At 45.6% G+C, this 19,318-nt stretch overlaps 1 protein-coding gene across 1 annotated transcript in view; it reads right to left on the reverse strand.

The window, feature by feature from the left end:
- The window catches only part of LOC127206672 (myomegalin), a 130,232-nt gene that overhangs the window by 56,704 nt on the left and 54,210 nt on the right, over positions 1-19,318 (reverse strand). Inside the window, 11 exon segments of the mRNA XM_051166019.1 lie at positions 97-178; positions 348-518; positions 3,915-4,109; positions 5,016-5,195; positions 6,055-6,192; positions 6,438-6,551; positions 7,320-7,478; positions 8,511-8,723; positions 8,826-8,918; positions 9,155-9,274; positions 10,139-10,270. Coding sequence (XP_051021976.1) covers positions 97-178; positions 348-518; positions 3,915-4,109; positions 5,016-5,195; positions 6,055-6,192; positions 6,438-6,551; positions 7,320-7,478; positions 8,511-8,723; positions 8,826-8,918; positions 9,155-9,274; positions 10,139-10,270 — 1,597 coding nt within the window.

A 19,318-nucleotide genomic window follows, 5' to 3' on the forward strand; every position in this document is an offset into this window, starting at 1 on the left:
TGGTTTTCTGAACTATCATGTCCTGGCTAAATCTACTAGGTAGCAGTGAAGTACGAAAAAGCAAAGGGAATCTTTGTAAAACAAAACTGCACTTACCCAATGTGGACCGGGGTATGCCGGCATCTTCCCCAGCAGTCAGCAAAGTGCTGTGGTCTCTGGAGGGCACCTGCGTAGAACCCTGAAAATTGGGAGGGTTGGGGGGTTTAGAAAGATACAGGAACTACGGTCACAGTGGCAGACTTGGAATACTTTCATGTAATTTGCAGTTGAAATGCTCAAACTGCTGCCTTGAATGTAAAAAGGGAATGCGCTCGCCATGACTATCTACGTGAGCCTAGAGTTCTTACTTGATCCGTCTGCTCTCCGGGGTGGGGACCGAGGGAAGTCACTTCAACTGCTTGGTCTGAGATGAACGCCTGAGATGATGCCATCACGTCTTTCCCCCCTAAATACTGTCGCAGGGCCTGTAACTCTGAGTTTCTCTCCATGAGGGTCTGCGCCATTTTTTCTGCAGCAGCCTGGTAAGAAGGAATCACAAGGAACTTTAGAAAGATACTATAGCAAAATAAATAAATTCTATTTTCAAATTTCTTTATTTTTATTTGATGTGCATGAGGGTTTTACCAAAAGAACTCCGGAAGTGGAGTCACAGAGGATTGTGAACCCAGGTCCACTGCAAGAGTAGAGAGTACTCTTAACCACCGAGCCAGCTCTCCAGCACCCGCTAAGTGTTATTTCTTAAGAGCCAACTACTTATTTAAAAAAAAAAAAAATCCCAAGGGACCCTCAGAAATAACTTCCCTGCTCTGTGTTTATAAAGAAAGACAGTGAAGTAGAAAGTCTTTTGCGGCAACAGTGTGCACAGCAAACAGTGCTAGATGAGACGCCAGACACTGGCTCTGCCAGGTCTCTACCAGGCTAAGGGGTTAAGATTTGGGGCAGAAGTGGCACTAACAAATGGCTTCCTTTACTCTAGTTGTTTCTTCAGCCTCCACTGGCTTTTCCTCAGACATCTGTATGGTTGAGCTCTTTACCAAGCACCACCTTATCACACGGGCCTTTCCTGTCTAAAATATAACCACAGGGGTAAAGGACACTGTGTCCTAAGTAAGCATGGTGATCACAGTGGCCCAGTGGCTACAGTTAGAAACACTGTGTCCTTTACCTCAACCTGCTGCATATAAAGCAGTGACTGGCAACATTGTGAACTGATTATAGTAGCCATTCGAAATGTGTGCACATCTGTCAAAGCAACTTGCTACATGCCTTGACTACACACACTTTTTCTTTGCCAATTATACTTCAATAATGCATAAGGGGAGCACCTACTTCCACTCTGCAGACCCTTTCGCTACACGTGATTCCCCAGTGGGTCTCCCTCACCTAACATACCCTCTTATGCTCTTCACCACGTTCCCCTCCTCAACAAGGACACACACTGCAGGAGCAACTTAGTGCTGCATCCCAAGAACCCAAAACATGACTCATCAGGAGCAGGCACTCAGTACACACTTACTGAGAGGGTTACACAGTAAACATCTTCATCAAAGCCTAAATGGTCCCTTATCAAACTGCCTCCTAAATACTCATATTTATACCCATAGAATAGTGCTATACCAGTCTTCACCAGAGGAGCTTCCACAGCAAGTGGTGCCTAATGCAGAAATTCACCGCTGGTCAAGGTATGGAGAGTGTCCGTTCAGCCACAAATAGGGCAGCCATATCACACCTCTTCCCTGCAAGGCTCAGGGACCATCAGGGAAGAGGGAGAGAAAAGACCGGAAGGGTAGAGGTCAGAGAGAGCCAGACCAAAGTCTTCTGGCCACGTCAGGAATACTGCTCTCCAGCACTTACAGCAGCTGTGGTCCTCTGTACAAGAGCTGCTGAAATCAAGCCAGTCAACAGTACGGCATAAAGAGAGGAGGGGCTTTTGAGGGCACCCCCTAGCTGAGAAGCCACTGGTAGTTGATGGCAGCTGGGGGTGGGAGAGCCAGATGTCTTTAAGGGTGTGGCCCCTGGTAGCTTCACTTCTATGGCTGTGTGGGCGTTTGGAATTAGAATCAGTGGGCTAGATTAAAAAAGAAACAAAGATGGAAGGAGACAGAGGTACATCTGGGAGGAATTAGAGTGAAGGGCAAATATAATAAAAAGATATTATTACATTCTCAAAAAAAGAGATTATATTTTAATAGTTTGGAAAAAGTAGAAAAAACTATCTTCCCCAAAGAGTAAGAAAAAAAAAAAAAAAGAAAGAAAGAAAGAAAGAAAGAACAAAGGTTGGGCCTGTCAACACTTTATCATAGATGGGCGGGATCTGAGAGCCTGCTGACAAGGTGTCGTTTCTTCTGGGGTGTAGTTATTGACAAGTTGTCCTTGCTCCAGTAATTAATCTCCCACTCATGTTTAGGCAAGAAACCTCAACTAAATTCAGTGGCCACACACGAGAAAGAGTGGAAAGTAGGAGGGGAGCTTATTCAGAAAAAGGGTAATGCCGGCGACTGGCTCTGTCCCAGGATCTTACCGCCAGCTGTGCGTGTGCATTTCTTTAAGCAGTATATATGACTACCTCTTTATACTGCAAAGGTTAAAGACAATGCGAAGACTGGTTAGTCCCTTGTCAATAATTCAGATGGTTCACAATGATTTTGTTTGGTCAGTTTTTGAAGAAATCCCCAAATCCACAAAGAAGGATGTTTCTAACTAGATATGTGTTTATATCAGTGGATGGGAGAATTAGAATAGAATGCAGCCATAATTTACATAAGTTTTACAAACGATTAAGGCCAATTAGCATAAGTGAGAAGGAATCTAGCTTCATGTAAAAACTGGCTAAGGGGATTCCTGAGATGCAGCGCATGTCAATTAGCCTTGGAGAAAAAGATCGGCAGGAAATCAGGAGAAACTAGGAACTGACCCTCAAATCTGGACGTGACAGATCAAGCCTACAATCTCAGCCCTTGCGAGGCAGAGGCAGGGAGACTGCCTGAATGAGGCCAGCTTCAGCTAGACAGTGAATTCCAGACCAGCCTGGGCTACAAACAAACAAACAAACAAACACCCTTTGAAATAGTGTGCATTGTTATTTTGAGGCTAATATGCCTTTTTTCTATCCTGACATTACTTTTTCTCATAATGGCCTTCAAAAACCAATTGTTTCCACCCACAATAACTCAGATTTTATAAGAATGAAGAGAAACTATAGGCTAGTGAGATGGCTCAGTGGATAAGGGCTGCTAGCTGCCAAGACTGATAACCTGGGTTCAACACTTAGATCCTAAATGGTGGAGAGCGAGAAGTGATGGGCAAAGCCTAGTCTCAAGCCTCCACACATGCGCCAGGATACATGCTCCCCACAGAATAAAGGGGAAACACTTAAAAGAGAGAAAACATGGCCTGGGTGTGGTGATGCACACCTGTAATCTATGGGATGAGGCAGGAGGATTGCTGGTTTGAGCTTGGACTACGTAGTGAGTTCCAGGGCAGCCTGGGCTATCATAGTAAAAGGAGAGAGAGAGAGAGAGAGAGAGAGAGAGAGAGAGGACGAGAGAGAGGGTACGAAGGGGAGGGAAGGAGGTGGAGAAGGGGAGATAGAGGAGATAGATAGAGAGAGAGAGGATACAAATGAGTATGTTGAGTGTAGCTTTTCTTATATCTTAGACATATAAAAACTATCACTCAAGTCTTGATAAGGAAAATGAAAATAATGGATACATGTGTTGTCTAGGCCACTTTCCAGACACAATGCTCAAAACCCATTCATTCTTACTGAAGGAGAACTGTAGTTCATGAATTGGAGGAAAGAAACTGAGTAAACTGTAAAAGAGTGAGCCCAGGTCAACCGCTCCAGACACACTTCCTGTCTGCGGCCATGACCGCTTCACCGGGTCCCTGGCTGGTTCTGTGTTAGCGCTGACCTGGCTTTCCTGCTCCCTGGTGCTCATGGACTGCAGCAGGCCCTGGACCTCCATTTCGTGCTCCACAGCTTGCTTGTTCCGATCACTCAGAAGGTCCTGCAGCATCCTTTCCTTCCGCTGCAGGCGCTGGCACAGTTCCTCAGCTATTTCACTCTGAGCGGGTCCGAGCTTACGGAGCAGGGCTGCGCTGAGATCCTGGTGTGAGAGGGAAGGGGTAAGGCTCTGGAGGACACCATGCCCTCTGCTGCACACTGAAGTGGCAGATTCTAGTATAATGTCTTGGAAGGCTGGACGTACACACTCAGGGAATAAATGCTAACAATACGGAGACACCCCTGAAATAGCTGCTTATGCAGTTAATTTCTAAAATTAATTTCATAGGTTTTCCTTATGCTCAAGCACACAACAGTTAGTGTCAGATGGAGCGAAAGGACACTGGGCTCAGTGAATTTCTCTGCTGTGTGGTCCTCTGCATGGACTACAAGGAATGGTGATCTGGGTGAGGGGGCACGGGCCTCCCACATGGCCTGCACCTCTGAGCCTCACATAAGAGGACGCAAGCTTGAAGTCAGCTTGGATATAAAGTAAGACACTGTCAGGGAAAAGTCAGGGGACCCAGGAAACTGTACTCATAGGGACAGCAATGCCACTACAGCCCTCATGTACACGGAAATAGAGCATATGGTGCCTGAAGCCCCGCCTCTCTGCTATACTGCTTTGACAAGTTACTTAACCGCAAGTGTCTAGGTCCTTGCTTTGAAAGTCCTCATAAACGTATCTGGAGTCACTAAGTTAACTTCCATTAAGCTCTTAAAACAGTACCTGGCCCAGCAAGCACATTGTAACTACTGTAATACAGACATGTTTTTAGATCTAATTAATTCTCATAGAGCTTCTCTGAGCATGATAAATGACATGTTAAATTTATAGTTGTAAAAAGAGTTCCCAGGGGAAGGTAGCTACTGGCCCAGGCATGGACTGTAATTAAAGACTTGGGTGTGTGGCCCTTTGGGAGGTGAGGCACCCCTAGCCAATGGCTGTGGGTGATGGCAGCCTTGCTAGACACCCCTAGCCAATGGCTGTGGGTGACAGCGGCCTTGCCTCCACTTCCTTGTTCCTGTCGTGCAGAGCCGTCTGCAGCTGCTGAATGATGTTGTCCTGCTCCTTCTGCCAATGGCCAAACTTGGTTTCCGATTCTTCTTTCAGCCACTGGAGGTTTTGACAGGTGGCTGTTAGCTGTTCCACTTCCAGGCTTTTGGCCCTCAGGAGACTCTCCATACTCTACAAGGACAGACACAGCAAACGTAAGCCAAAGGGGCACCCACACTCCTCAGGATAAGAAATTAGCCCCACCTTTAACTGAGACCCACATGTCCCTTTTTGTGAGAGGAAAATAAAAACCCACAGAATGTCATACTGTTATTTTTTTTTTTTAATCTGCTTTGTGGAGAGGTAAATATAGAATGCATGGTAAAGTAGACTGTGGGAGGAGTAGTTTCTCTGGCTTCTTTAAGAACTGACAGACAGTAGCTACTGTATTTTTCGGACTGTAAGACGTACCTGACCATAAGATGCACCCAGTTTTTAGAGCCGTAAAACAAAAAAAACAGTAAAAATAGCAATCAGACCATAAGGCGCACCCTAATTCCCCCCCACTTTTGGGGGGAAAAAGTGCGTCTTATGGTCCGAAAAATATGGTACATAGGATCTAAAGTAAGTATGCAGAAGAGCTAACAGTATATGCTAAGAAAACAAGCAGTCATATAACACATGCATTGCTACCCACATACTATCAACGAAGAAAACCCAACATAAAGTATGTGTATGTATATGCTTCCCTAGCAATGTTCACAGGAAAGTGCATATCCACATTAACATACAAAGGATGGGATGTTAGAACCTTGTAAGTAGCCATTGCAGTCCACTACACCCCCTGTGAGTCATTGATGTAAAAGGAACAGACATGCTTGCTGCAAAGCCTCTCTCTTGGATTGGCAGTGGATGCTACTTTCCTCTGGTTTGTAATTTTGTTTTCCTTTCCAAGCAAACACTCTAGGTTTCAGAGGACAATTGAGGGCTGATGCTTGGGGCCTAGAAGACCATGGGAGGTGGGGAGGAGGCTGGACGTGGTGGCTCTTACTTGCATTGTAGCTTCATTGGCAGACAGCACACTCCGCAGTCTCTCTAAGTCATGATCGCGCTCTCTCACAGCAAGATGAAGCTGCCGCAGTTCCTTGTCCTTCTCTTCTAGAGCAGAGAACTTGTCATCTATAACCCGCTGCAAGGAAAGTGAGGCTCCTAAATCCTGGAGGGCTCGCTAACTATCACCTTGACTCAATGAGACCCCAAATGTGCAAAGAACAGAAACTGAAACCCCAAAGCAGTCCTTTAGACACCAATGGCAGCTAGGACAGTCCACTATGGGGGTTAGGCGTGGCGGTAGGGTAAGGTGGGTGGGGAGTGGGGGTGGGGTGAGGCGGGAGGGGGGTGATGGGAGGGGATGGGATGGGCCTGGCTGTGTACCTCTAGAGCGACAGCTCGGTCTTGTATTCGTTGCCGCAATTTCTCAAGCAGCATCTCGTTTGCTTCTAGAGTTTTGTCTGCATTATCTCGGTACTGTAGGAGCTCCTGAAGTTCCTAATGAGACAAAAGCACTCTCCTTCATTCCTTTACCTCTTAGCTCAATTTCTTCATTTTTCCAAGGAATTTGTCATGTAGCACACATACACAAAATAGTCAGAGATAACAGGCATATAAATTGTTAACACTTCTGCAGTGAGCAGACTAGCAGGTGAGCCAGTACACTCAGGGAAACACGGGAGACACACTGCCTGACTCTGCGTAAAGGTGCCGGTAAAGACCTCACAAAAGACTTGGAGCTAAGCCTGGTGTCCCACACCTGGGATCCCAGCACTGAGGAGGCAGAGGTAGGTGGAGCTCTGTGAGCTGGAGGCCAGCCTGGTCTACAAAACTCCAGACCACCCAGGACCACATAGTCAGATCTGTCTCAGAACAAAACAAAACCAACAACAAAAAAATATTTCCTAAATGACGATGTGGCATGAATACATCTGTGAAGGGGTGGGGATTATATACAACAGCATGTAAAAGTTACATGCTCTGAAATCTAAGAGATTCAGTGTCCCTAAAGCTTAGAGCAGGTGACAGAACTGATCACACTTCTTAGTGCCCTGTTTCCCCTAACAGTTTTTAGCAAACATGTGCTCTGTTTACTTAACTCCTGCCCGCACGATTTACATTTATGGTTAGTCACTATGGGTGGCAGGCTGCCTCGTGGGTGGGTTGCGTTTGCTGCTCCCTGTATGCGTTTCCAGTCCTGGCCTTGAGATGAGGTGAGCAGGTACTGGAGAGCTCCAGAACCTGGGCTGTCGCCTGAGAACTCACCTGAACCAGCTGCTCTTTGTGACTCAGGCTGTGGTTTAGGTGTTGCACGGTCTGCTCCTGAGTTCGAATCTCACTGTACTTTTCCGCCTCTAGCGCATGAAGCTGCTGGCTCGTACTCTGCAGTTCTCCTTGGAGGTGCCGCAAAGCTCTCCGTAACTCCTGGAATGAACACATCTTCTCTTTAAAGTGGCCTTCCCACGTGGCCATTAGCTGTGAAGGCCTTAACACTTTCAAGGCAAGCTGGGCATAATGGCATCTGCCTATAATCCAGACAACGCTAGCCTAGGCAACATAGTTTGATCACACCCCCCCAAACAAAACAGACAGAAAACTTTAAAAGTGTGTAGTAAAATATAAAGTAGCAGAGTATACCATCATTTAAATTGATATAGAAAAAGTATAGAGAATATAAATCAAATAGGATAGGAAAGCTTATGAAAATAATGGAGCAGAAAGTTTTCTATCTGGTTTAGAAGAAGAGCTCTATGGTCTACAAGGTGAGGCCTGCAGTCTAACCCTGAATGCCCTCCTGAGCTCGGTGCTGCTGTCGCCTTCCTCCCTAAAGAACTCGGCTTCTTAATTTGCATTACCACCCCAGCTCTGCCAAAGTATCAGAAATTGTAATATTTCTAAAGAAAAGTCAGGGCACAAAGATGAGGAGGACCAGGTAACAGACAGAGGAACTCTTTAAGGGAGGTACAATTCTTACACATATTTAAATTCCACAGCTAATTATGCTTGTAAAGGCCCTTCCCTACTTTACCCTGTGACTTTTTCAATTTTAATTAATTGTGTGTGTGTGTGTGAGAGAGAGAGAGGGGGGGGGGTGAGGGAAGCTATGCATGTGTGGAATTGGTTCTCTCCTTCCAGGTTCTGGGGCGCAAAGGCTTGTGAGGCCCGCATTTTTCACTTGCTGAGCCATCTCACCAGCCCCACAGGCTGATGTTATCCTTTCAGAATACCCTTGGCTATAAGTAAACTCAAGGGACAGAGTCTCTGATATTCATCTTTGAATTTCCAGGACACTATCTGCTCACCAGCTACATGAGCCAGGGGCAATAAACACTGACCAAATGAGACTAATAAGCAAAGAACTGAAGGAAGGGTTCCAGTTCAGCACAGACTGTCCTGCTGACAGGTTACTGTGGGGCAAAGTCAGCACGGGAGGCAATAAAATGTTTAATGATTTACCTGGTTATGCTTCCAAGCAGCCTCCTTCTGTTGCTCGCTCTCCTGCGCTGCAGCCTCTACAAACTGCATGCATCGCTTGCCGTCAGCCAGTTGGCGTTCCTTCTGGCGTACCAGCCTCTGGAGCTTCTGTATTTCAAGCTGGCTGCAGAACAGAGCGCTCTGAAGATCAAGTAGGGCCACCTGCTGCTGAGCAGGGGCAACGCCCTCTGAGGTCTGAAAAGAGCAGAGTTAGCATCACCATCACAGAAGGAGAGCACCCCCGGGAGGACCATGTAGCCCAGGGTGACTCCACTCCTGCCTATGGCCCTCACGTACATGAAGCTGGCCAAGCTGGCTCTGGTGCAGCATTTCACGGAGCTTTGCCATTGTGTCGTTTTGACCCTCAATCACCTGGTACAGCTCCTCGGTCTGAAAATGAGAGGAGAAAGGACAGCGTGCTAATGTTAACACACTGAAGGAGATTACATCATCTCTCTCGTGCAGATGTTAGTCACGGAACCTTTCCAAAACACTACACAGTGGACAGTTTTCCACGGTAACATTGGCTAGTCTGACCACAGTGACTTCTACAAAATACAGCACGCTTATCTACTTCCACGGGATGAGCTGTTTCCCCATGAGTCTGTGGTTACATAGCATCTTACCTCACTCTCCCTGCTTTTTAGCGTTTCCTTGAGGCTTTGAATTGTCGTGTCTTGCTTCTGAGATGACTCCTGGGCGGATTTTAGTTCACAGCTCATTTCATTCAGTTTCTCTTGAAGGATCTGAAGTTGGCAGAGAACTCTTGTTAGCCCCCTGATGACTTTAACCTGTACTGTACATCTCGGGTTTAAAGAACAAGGCAGGGCAGGCTGTCTTCCTTCCTTCCGCGCATAGTAACCATGCGAGTCTGAACGTGAAGAGAGGCAGCAAACATGCAATGCTTCCCTCAATGCTGAATACCCCTCTTCTCATGCACTGCACAAGTTCTTGATGCCAAGAGCCACAGTGTCCTCCTGGCCCTCCCATATGACCAGGGAATGCCTGCTGTTTAGCACAGGGCAGATCACTATAAGTGTTTAACTAGACCAGGTATTCAGGACCCCCTTGGGACATTGGTCTTGTAAGCAAACATTAAAATTCATGAGCTATACAGGGTAAGAAGTTACACAAAGACTCAAAAGCACAAACTGCCTGTCTCAGAGCCTTGCTGCAGAGTTAAGGATTACATGTGTATGTATGGAGCAAGCTAGCATCCTGATAAGAAACAAAAGGAAAGGCTGAGCAAGCTTTGAGGCCCCGAGTTTGACTCCCAGCAGCCACATAAAAAAGCCAGGTTTAGAGGTATGTGCTTACAAGCCTAGCTCTGGGTATGCAGAAACAGATGGATCCCTGGCCTTGCTGGTCAACCAATTTAGCCGAATTTTTAAGCCCTGGGTCCCAGACAGAAAGACTGTCTTCAAAAATACACACACACACACACACACACACACACACACACACACACACACACACACACACACAAAGATGAAAGTGTAGAACTATACTTTTAAATGAGCTAATCTGCAGAGATCTGGGGATGCCACCATTTTCATCTCCAATGCCCTCCTCAGGGTGCTAGAGCCGGACTAGAGGCAGTTCTGACATACCTTGTTGGTGGCCTCTGTTTGCTGGACTTTGTCCTGGAGTTCTGCCAGGTGGGACTCAGACACAGGTGGTTGGGTTACAGGGGTCTCACTCGAGTCCAGCTTCTGCTGCTTGCGGAACTCTTTAGGCACGGGCTAGAAGGCATCAGGAGATGAGCACACTGAGTCAACGCAGCCTATCATTCGATCTCATGTTCAAACTGGGCCTCCTTTCCCAGAAAGCTGGAAACCATAGCTGCTGCTCAAGTGACCATGGGACTTCCTGAAGTCAGTACTTTGTCAGGTAAATCAAATAATTCAGAATTTAAGGAGAAGGGGAGACTTAGTAAAGAATAGAGTAACAACCAAATGTTTGCTTCATTCTATGTTTAACCAGGAGATTAATGAAGGCATCATATATTCTGATTACCTGACCCACAATAGGACTGTTTGCACTTTTGGAAAACCTGGCAGACTTTTTTTTTTTTTAAAGCGGGGCAGGGCGGGGGGTGTGCGATACATTAGAAAACAGCATTTCTGGTCACCAAATTTGTACTGCAATCCATAAGAGAAGCCCTTGTCCTTAAGAAATACATGTGGATACATCTAGAGTAAATGACTTGTTTGGAAGTTTTTAAAAATTGTGTGTTCAGACACAGAGCAAGAGTAAAAAGTAGCATTTGGTGAATCCAGGTGAGGAAGCATGGGAGGTTTTTGTGGTTTTGTTTTTGGTTTTTTAGTCTTTTAAAATAAAAATTATTAAAAATGAGGGGGAAAATAAAAATAAGAACATAACCATAACAGTCTGGTAGAATGTTTCCTTCTTCCTTTCTTTCTCTATCTTTCCTTCCTTCCTTTCTGCTTTGTTTTTTGAGACAGGGTTTCTCTGAGTAGCCTTGGCTGTCCTGGACCAAGCTGGCCTCGAACTCAGTGATCACCTGCCTCTGCCTCCCTGAGTGCTAGGATTAAAGGTGTGTGCCACCACACCTGGCTGGGTGTGTACTTTCCAAGAAAACTCAATCTTAAAGAACATAAGGTGAACTATATCACACTCACCTGAGGACCACGATGAGCTAAGCCAGTGGATGCCTAAGGAATCCATGGTGGCATCACACCCCCACTCCTCTGCCAGACCCTCTGTCCTCTGGAAAACTAAAGAACTGCTATTCAGGTTTTTCTTTTCCTTACAACTTTCAAACTTTCCCACCTTTCAGGGCCTGGGGTTATAGCTGACTTTAAGTACCTTTCTGTAAGGGACGGAGAAAGGGAGTCAGGTGTTTTATTTTCCCAGTGCTGTTTATCGCCGGTTCTAACACTATGAAACACAGTGCGCTGTGCAGGGTCTGTGGGGAGTACATGCAGGCAAACAACTAGTTTGGGCTCCCAACAGTCTTGGTCTATTGAAGAAATGGTCATATTTTGACAGGTCATATGTAAAAGGCTCTGGGCAGAGACCAAATGTATCTGGATTTAAACAGAAGGATGAGACCTTCAAAGCTGGCTATGAGGAGTAAGGAATGGTGCAGCTAGTAGATACAAACTATCAAATTTGTTACTTTTATAGGTGGAATGATTTTATAATTGACCACTCACATCAGTCATCATTTTTTTCTTTTTCATGGTTCCTTCCTTCCTTCTTTCTTTCTTTTTTTTTTTAACCACAGTTTCTTATAACCCAGTTTGATCTCAAAATCACAACCCTGCTTCCACTTCTCAGCTGCTCAGGTTACAAGCCTGCATCACTGCACCCAGCTTCAAACCACTAAGAACGAAAAGGGTGCAATAAATCCCATCAGGAAAAACAGGAACAAATAAGGATGTTTTATTACCTTATTTACAAGCTCACAGCTATTTCTGAACAGCTCATTAAAAGGAAACTTTATCCCCACCAAATGGGTAATTAAAAAAAAAAATCTTAAAACTCCAAAAGGTAAGATGATCAAAGAGGTATTAAGACACAGTCTCAAACAAAAACAAGTAGCAGGCAATAAAAACAATCAGAAGAGTTTTGAAAGTTGATGGGGGTGACTCACAGAAGCACCCAGGCTTCTGGGAGCATCCTCTAGATGCTGGACTTCAGCGCTTGCCTAACAAGAAAGGGGAACAAAATGGGCCCATTCACCCTGGCTATGCCTTTTGTTTATCAATTAGAGCCCATTAACTTCACCTTCTCTCTCAACGCAGATCTGTGGAGCACTAACTGGCCGCAGACACTATGTTGGAGAACAGAAGTGACTTCTCTTGAAGCAGACATTGCAGCACATGGATTTGGTGGCTGAGCAACAAATACAGAAATGCAGCTAGCGTCGAGTCCTACAGAATTGGAGAGTGTTGCTATATATCAAGCAGAGGAGGGCTTTTTCCCCCCCAGACAGTATCCACATGGACATCTAAAAGAGGAAGTAGACTGTTGTCCGAAGAGCAGCAAAAGACCAGCCAGTCTGAGGGCACAGCTGATGGAACATGAGCCTGGGAAAAGAAAAGCCTATATATCTAGCCAGATGTCCCAAGGGAAACACAATGTGTGGCACATGGGTAACTTTTAATTTTCTTATAGCTTCACTGAATATAGTAAAAAAAAAAAAGTGAGCTTAATTTTGACAATTTGTTTCAGTAAATATTTCTAAAACATGATGAGATGAATGTAAAAATAAGATATTATGTTTTTAAGTATTTGAAATTTGAGTTCTGTTTTATACTCTGTGCACATTTTAGCTCAGACTAGCCTTTCAAGTATGAAAGAGGAGACAGGCTGGTGAACGGTGGCTGGATCACAAAGAGGTGGGCAGGACTGGTACAGTTATTAACGTGCTGTTGCTGCTGCAGACAACAGGAGGCAGGAAAACAAGCAAGGAAGAAGACTCCTAGAAACAATTGAGACATTTGCTGTGAATACAACAAGTCTCCCCCAAAGCAGTGTGAACTGTGTCACATACATACCACAAGAGATGACTGCAACAGATAAGATTCTAACGGACAAATGAAACTGTCATTGATTCAGTGGTAAAGCAGCCCTATAAGACCTGGCTTTTTGTTTCCTCAGTATAAAATAACCATCCAGTAACACCCACTACAAATTTAAAGTCTCAGCCACTCACAGCAAGCAGAATTGAAGCAATTGACTCCAACACTAGCGGTAGAACCCAGCTCTAAGACATGCTTACCTGGCATGCCCAGGCCCTAAATCTCTAGTGTTGGGTGTCAGGGAGCAGTTTCAACATTACAAAAGCAGGAAGGTGGTCCTATATATTTACTTTAAAAAGGAGAACGTAGGGCTCCGAAGGAAGCACCAAATTAACCAGCTGTCCCAATTCCACTGTACATACAAGGAAAGCTAGAAAAGGTAGCTAAGCTATTCAAGACACACACACACACACACACACACACACACACACACACACACACACAAAATCAACAAGTATCCAGGAGAAACTAAGTTGCAGTTGATGACGCAGCTTTTATTCCCATAAACCCATTGCTCACCATAATGTCAGGAACATCTTAGGGATCAAAGGTTTGTGCTTACTGAGACCAATAAATGCAAAGCCAAACTAAAACAGGCCTGGCTCCTACCGCTCTGCCCTACGTTCTAAGTCCTCAGCAGCCCTCTTAGGAGCAAGATCATTTACATGTATATGTGTACATAAACGCACATGTTTACATTCACACACATGTGGTTTCTCTATCTACATATACATAAACACAAGGGCAGTGAGTGGCAACTTCAAATCAGAAGAATGCCACAGGCGAGGAATCTGCATCTCCTGGGAACATCTCAGATTCTGAAAATGACTTACTTAAAACATGGGAGGTACTCAGTTCTCCTTTCTTCATGGCTTATTCCTTTACAGCAGAGAAAAATGCTTTTTCAGAGAAGCCCAGAGGGCACTTTTTAGGTTCCTCTGAGTCAGGGATATGCATTCAGTTCTTCTGAAGTACCAAGCACATAAGCTTATGGGTCCTGGGACAAATATACAGAGCTGGATGTCGGTGATCCTGGCTTTAGTGGCATTAGGGTCACTCCCGGATACTTGGCTCCTGAGACCATGACCTAACCATGATGTCCTTTCAGATGAATCACTCTCAAGTCTGAGTTAGTATGCACTCTTTATCAGTCTGAGAAGGAGAGCTGAGGCCAGGCCTAGTGCTGCACAGCACAAGGCTAAAGAGCAGTGCTTTCCTCTGGATTAGCAGCATTTTCCCTGGCAGGCTCTAATCTTTACAACAATGAGGCACAGATCTCACACTGCTATTGTTTTCTAGCCTATTGCTAATCGTCAGAAGAAAACAAGAGCCATCAGCTGGCATAAAATTAAAGGCCTAACCTTTGACTAGCAGCTAATGCCTACCTTTTCCAAAGGGCTGGTCTTCCTAAATATGGAGCAAAGGTATAATAAGTGGGACAAATTCACCATAGTGCCCCCCCAAAAACAAACCTTGACATTGTAAGGTTTGAAGCAAAGGCGTGCTCTTTGAATTTAGACAGAAAAGAGACTGGTGGCTCAGAGCTCTGTGATCTGCTATTTACTAAGAGAACACACCCCCCTGACATAGCTTAGAACAAGACCTCAAACCTTCCAGCACATAATCTGAAGAGCCTGGGTCTCCAGGCATAAAGTCCACAGATTTGCATAGTATTGGTAAGCAAGAGAAATAGACTGTTGCTGTTTACCTTAATGTAAGGAACAAGACATGGGGGGAGGGGGGTTTGGGAGGGCAGCAAAGCTCCTAGGAAGAATCTTCAGACTGAAATTTAATACATCGATAATGGGCTAAGTGGAGGATTAAATAAAAGAATCAAAATGACCAAACACAACGGTTCCTCAGGTTTCCTTCCGATTGTAAGAAAAATTTTGCTTTCAAAGTTTTTGTATCTACATACCAAAAAAAAAAAAAAAAAAAAAAAACAACCCACTATCAAAAATTGCATATTTAAAAATTCTTCCTGCATGATGTGCTCAGGGAAACAGACAAAATCGATCTGCCCTTGTCCCACCTGGCTTTGGTTTTATGCTACAGCACAAATAGTCATAAGGAGATTAAAAGTCAATCAGCCTTAATCAATTAGATTAAGGTCTAGAACAAAATATATTATTTTGTTTACAAACACTTGATTCCCCCTGCATCTTTAGCTATCAGACAAAGCATAGCACTTACTCTTTCTTGAAGCTCAATGTCATTTTTCTCTCATCTCCCAATGTCTTATTCTTCACAGAGAGAAGAATGAAGCCAGATGACAACAGACAGCTCATATCCCACTGGTTAAAGCTCTAACATCCACAGTTACTATAACAAGGATTTATCTAAGGATACAATTACCATAGTTGAAACACTTATTCAGTCTTCTTTACAGAAACCAATCCTCCTAGAATCTTTGGGATCCAGAAAGTGGGCTCCTAGCTTAAAACAGGCTAGGGTGATATGCTTCGGGCAATGTAATTAAATGCACAGAATTAAAAGGTCTTGGCTGAAACCAGTGAAAAATCTTTGGCTCTACAAGGGCTCTTATTTACACAGAAACTTGCCAACATTCTTGAAAATCTTTCACAACTCCAAAACTGGCTGAGTCACAAGGTATTTTTCAATTAAATATGGAGTAAAAAAAAAAAAAAATACTGTTTTCCATGGAATCTTCAGGCCTTCAGCTTGCTGAAGTATTAGCCATGGTCTGGTTGAGAGAAGAAAGCAACTTATTTCCCTATCATAACCTGCTTGTATATAAAGGTTATATGAGTGTTTAATTTGTAGCATTCATGTCCAGTCACAGAAACATTGTTCCAGCCAAACATAGCACTGACTTTCCATTGAAAAAAAGTACCAAGTGCTCTGCATATAATGCTTAATATTTCACACAGATGAAAGCATTGGTTTGGGGTTTTTTTTCCTGTTTTTGCTTTTTAAAAACATTTTCATATGTGTTGTTTCTGATAATTTCTTGTACTTTCTGCTAAAGTTTTTATTGGCGTACAAATTTTACATGCAGCCTAACTGTGGCTTAAAAAAAAAAAAATTAATTGGAATCTCAGCTTCTGGACTCCTGTTGACCGAGGACTAAGTTTCCCCAGTGACTTCTAGGCTGTGGTACCTTACAGAAATCTATGGAATGAATTGTGCTGGGATGCTTAACAAAGTTAATTGAATCTAGTATTCTGTGTCACTATAGAAACAAAGTAGCACCTGCTAGGTCCCCATAAGTAGCTGAATTTAAACGGGTGTTGTGGAATCAGCTGGGCTGTCATGAATAGCTCAAATTAAGTTCACTGCCATTCTCCAGTCATTAAGAAGTCAAGAGTGGCCAGCAGTGGTGGTGGTGCTCACCTTTAATCCCAGCACTTGGGAGGCAGAGGCAGGTGGATGGATCTCTGAGTTGGAGGCCAGCCTAGTCTACAGTGATGACAGGACAGCTAGGGCTACACACAGAGAAACCCTGTCTTGAACAAACAAAACAAAACAAACCAGACAAACAAAAAAAGAAGGTCAAGAGTATGGCGAGCCCCTCCTTAATAACAAACATCCCGTGCATCCAGTAGGAAAGCTGCCTGTTCTGTTCCCACCTTAGCTCAGAGTGACAGCATCTGAATTCCCAAGTGACTGCCAGGAACAAGTCACCATTAGCTTTCAGAAAGCTGCACAGGTGCTCTTCATAACATTTTCCTCGTGGATTAATAAATTTCACCCTATGCACTAACCATTTTGAGGTATCTGGGGAATGAAAAGCTTCAAGCTCCAGGGAGAACTTGCCAGGAACCTAACTCTCTCACAGAAAGACAATGGAAGCTATCATGCACAAAACTAAAAACAAAAACAGCAAAAATGAAGGGATGGGAGTGGGCGGGTGGGTGGGAAGGACTTCTGGTGCCAAAAGTGAGATGAACTGTCTTCTTTCTGGAGGCAAAAACAAAAACAAAAACAACAACAAAAAAACTTTATCTTTTGGTACATAAAAGATAGGAAATTTTGGCCAGTCGTGGTGGCACACACTTTTAGTCCCAGCCCTTGGAAGGCTGAGGTGGGTGGATCTCTGTGAGTTCCGGGGCAGCCAGGTGTAGAAAATAAGTTACAGGACAGCCAGGGCTACACAGAGAAACCCTGGGGGTGGGGGTGGGCATATGCAATTTTGACAATAGGAAACTCAACAGGTAATGTTTAAAAGGCTTATGAAAAACAACTAAGTGTAAATCATATTTGCTAAATGGGGTATACGCAGAAAGCACAGGCAAACGGGCTCACTGGCTAACTCTTCAAGCCTAGACCATTATTATCCTAGCTCGGAAACAAGCCACGAGAACCCTGTGGACAGCACATCAGCACATCAGCCAGTGTGTATACCTGGAAGCCGAACGGCAAATACTCGTCATACAGATCATCCCACAGCTCCTGTAGGTCAGAAACCTCCAAAGGATAACTCACAGGTGTCCTGTAAAGGGGTTTCAAAGGCCTGTTAAGGAAACTGGAACTAACTCCATCTGTCATGATAGGGCCAGGCTTGGCTCCAGGTGGGCTGGATTTCACTGGAATAGGAAGCTTGCTCCCTCGGGGACTCTGAATGGGCTTATAATCAAGACCTCTGATCATGCTAAGAGCTAGCTCCAGTTTGTGGCTACACAAGTGCTGTGGGGCCTGGTCATCGGAACAACAGTCACACTTTACAAGTTCTTTCGCACTTCTCTCCGTTTCTTCATCTTTCTGTTGTGGAGGGCTAGCCTGGACAGTGGCATCCAAAGATTCCACAGAGGAAGCCGGTGTGCCTTCCTCCATGCTTTCTCCGTCCGCGGGTACTTTTGTGCTTGTTAAGTCTGGCGGCCCAACCTCTGACAATGCCGGCTCTTCGGTGCAAATGCTGGTAGACCACCTGCTAGACGGGCCGTAAGAAATACTTCTGGACACTTTTCGAGGCACCTTACAAATGGCTTCGTAGTCGGAATCCGCAACCCGCAAAGCTGCACAACCACGGCATCTCCTGGGTCGGTTTCCGGGGCCTTCGGAAGCATGACAGCTGTGTGAGTCCTGAATCTGATCCTCATTTTCTACCCAGCACTCAAACCCTGAATAGGCAAAGTCTTCCTGGAGCAGTGCGGAGTACCTCATATCTGGCAAGCCGGAAATGTCAACCGTCCCACTCCCCGCCTTGATCTCCTCCCCAGATTCATCGTTATTCTTCCGATACATACTGGCAATGCAGAACTTGAGGCGGTCCTTTTCCAGCAGCAGCTTCTGCAAGCGCTCAATAGAAAGCGCTTCGATCCTGGCAATAACAGTATCGAATCGATAGATGCGATCGAGCATGAAAGCACACTTGCTGCAAGCAAACTCGCCTTTGCCATCACGAGAGACATCTTTGCCTAGGACGTGCGAAAGCAGAACCTGGAGGTTGAGCTTGGACGCGGTATGGAAGATCCAACGCCGCTGGTTTCCACACAGCTCCCGGGCACAGATCCTGCAAATGTCTTTCATCTTCACTCCGGGAGGGTGCCGAGCTTCTCTTTAACGGCCACAGCTGCGGGGAGCTCACCGGCTCTGGGATGCGGTCCTCTTCCCACCTCGGTGGTCTGGAGTTAGCATGGCCCAGTCCCGGGTCCTCAATGGGCAGTGGCACAACACAGCGCGCGCAGGCTCTGGGTACCACCAGACCAGCCCCGCCCCTCGGCCAGGGGGCGGGCGCGGAAACACAGAGGGGAGATGCTGAGTGCCAGGGCACAGGCTGCGCGAAGTCGCTACCAGGGCCCCACAGCTGTCTCTCCCGCTGGTCGCCGCTGTGTCCTCTGCGTCCTCCCGGGCCGGCAGGCTAGGCTCCTGGACAGTAGTGGCGGCTCAAGGCTGACGCAAAGCCCGGGAGATGAAGCATCAGATTTCAAGATGGCGCCGGGTAGGAGGCCTGCCCGGGACTCCTCTGGGAGTTGTAGTCCGACTGCTGCGGCTCAGCGCATGCGAGCTGGCGAGCGCCTCGCCTCGCCCTCAACCCAGTCCCTCCAGCTAGCCCGGTGAAACGGACTTCTCTCTCACAGTGGAGAATAGAAAGCGAGATATAAGGCCAGCGCCAGGCTGCTTTAACTCTCTCTGATAAGATCTCATCAAATACTCGCCCTGATCCTTTCAAGGAATCTCCCTCCTCTGCTGGACGTCTTGAGACTCCTCCCAGGGAGGAGAAAGCCCAGTCCCCACCCCGTCGGTCAATGGCCAGTGCCACGTACACTGGATGTGGCC

Source organism: Acomys russatus, chromosome 23 (genome assembly GCF_903995435.1).
Source record: "Acomys russatus chromosome 23, mAcoRus1.1, whole genome shotgun sequence".
NCBI classification, from domain to species: Eukaryota; Metazoa; Chordata; class Mammalia; order Rodentia; family Muridae; genus Acomys; species Acomys russatus.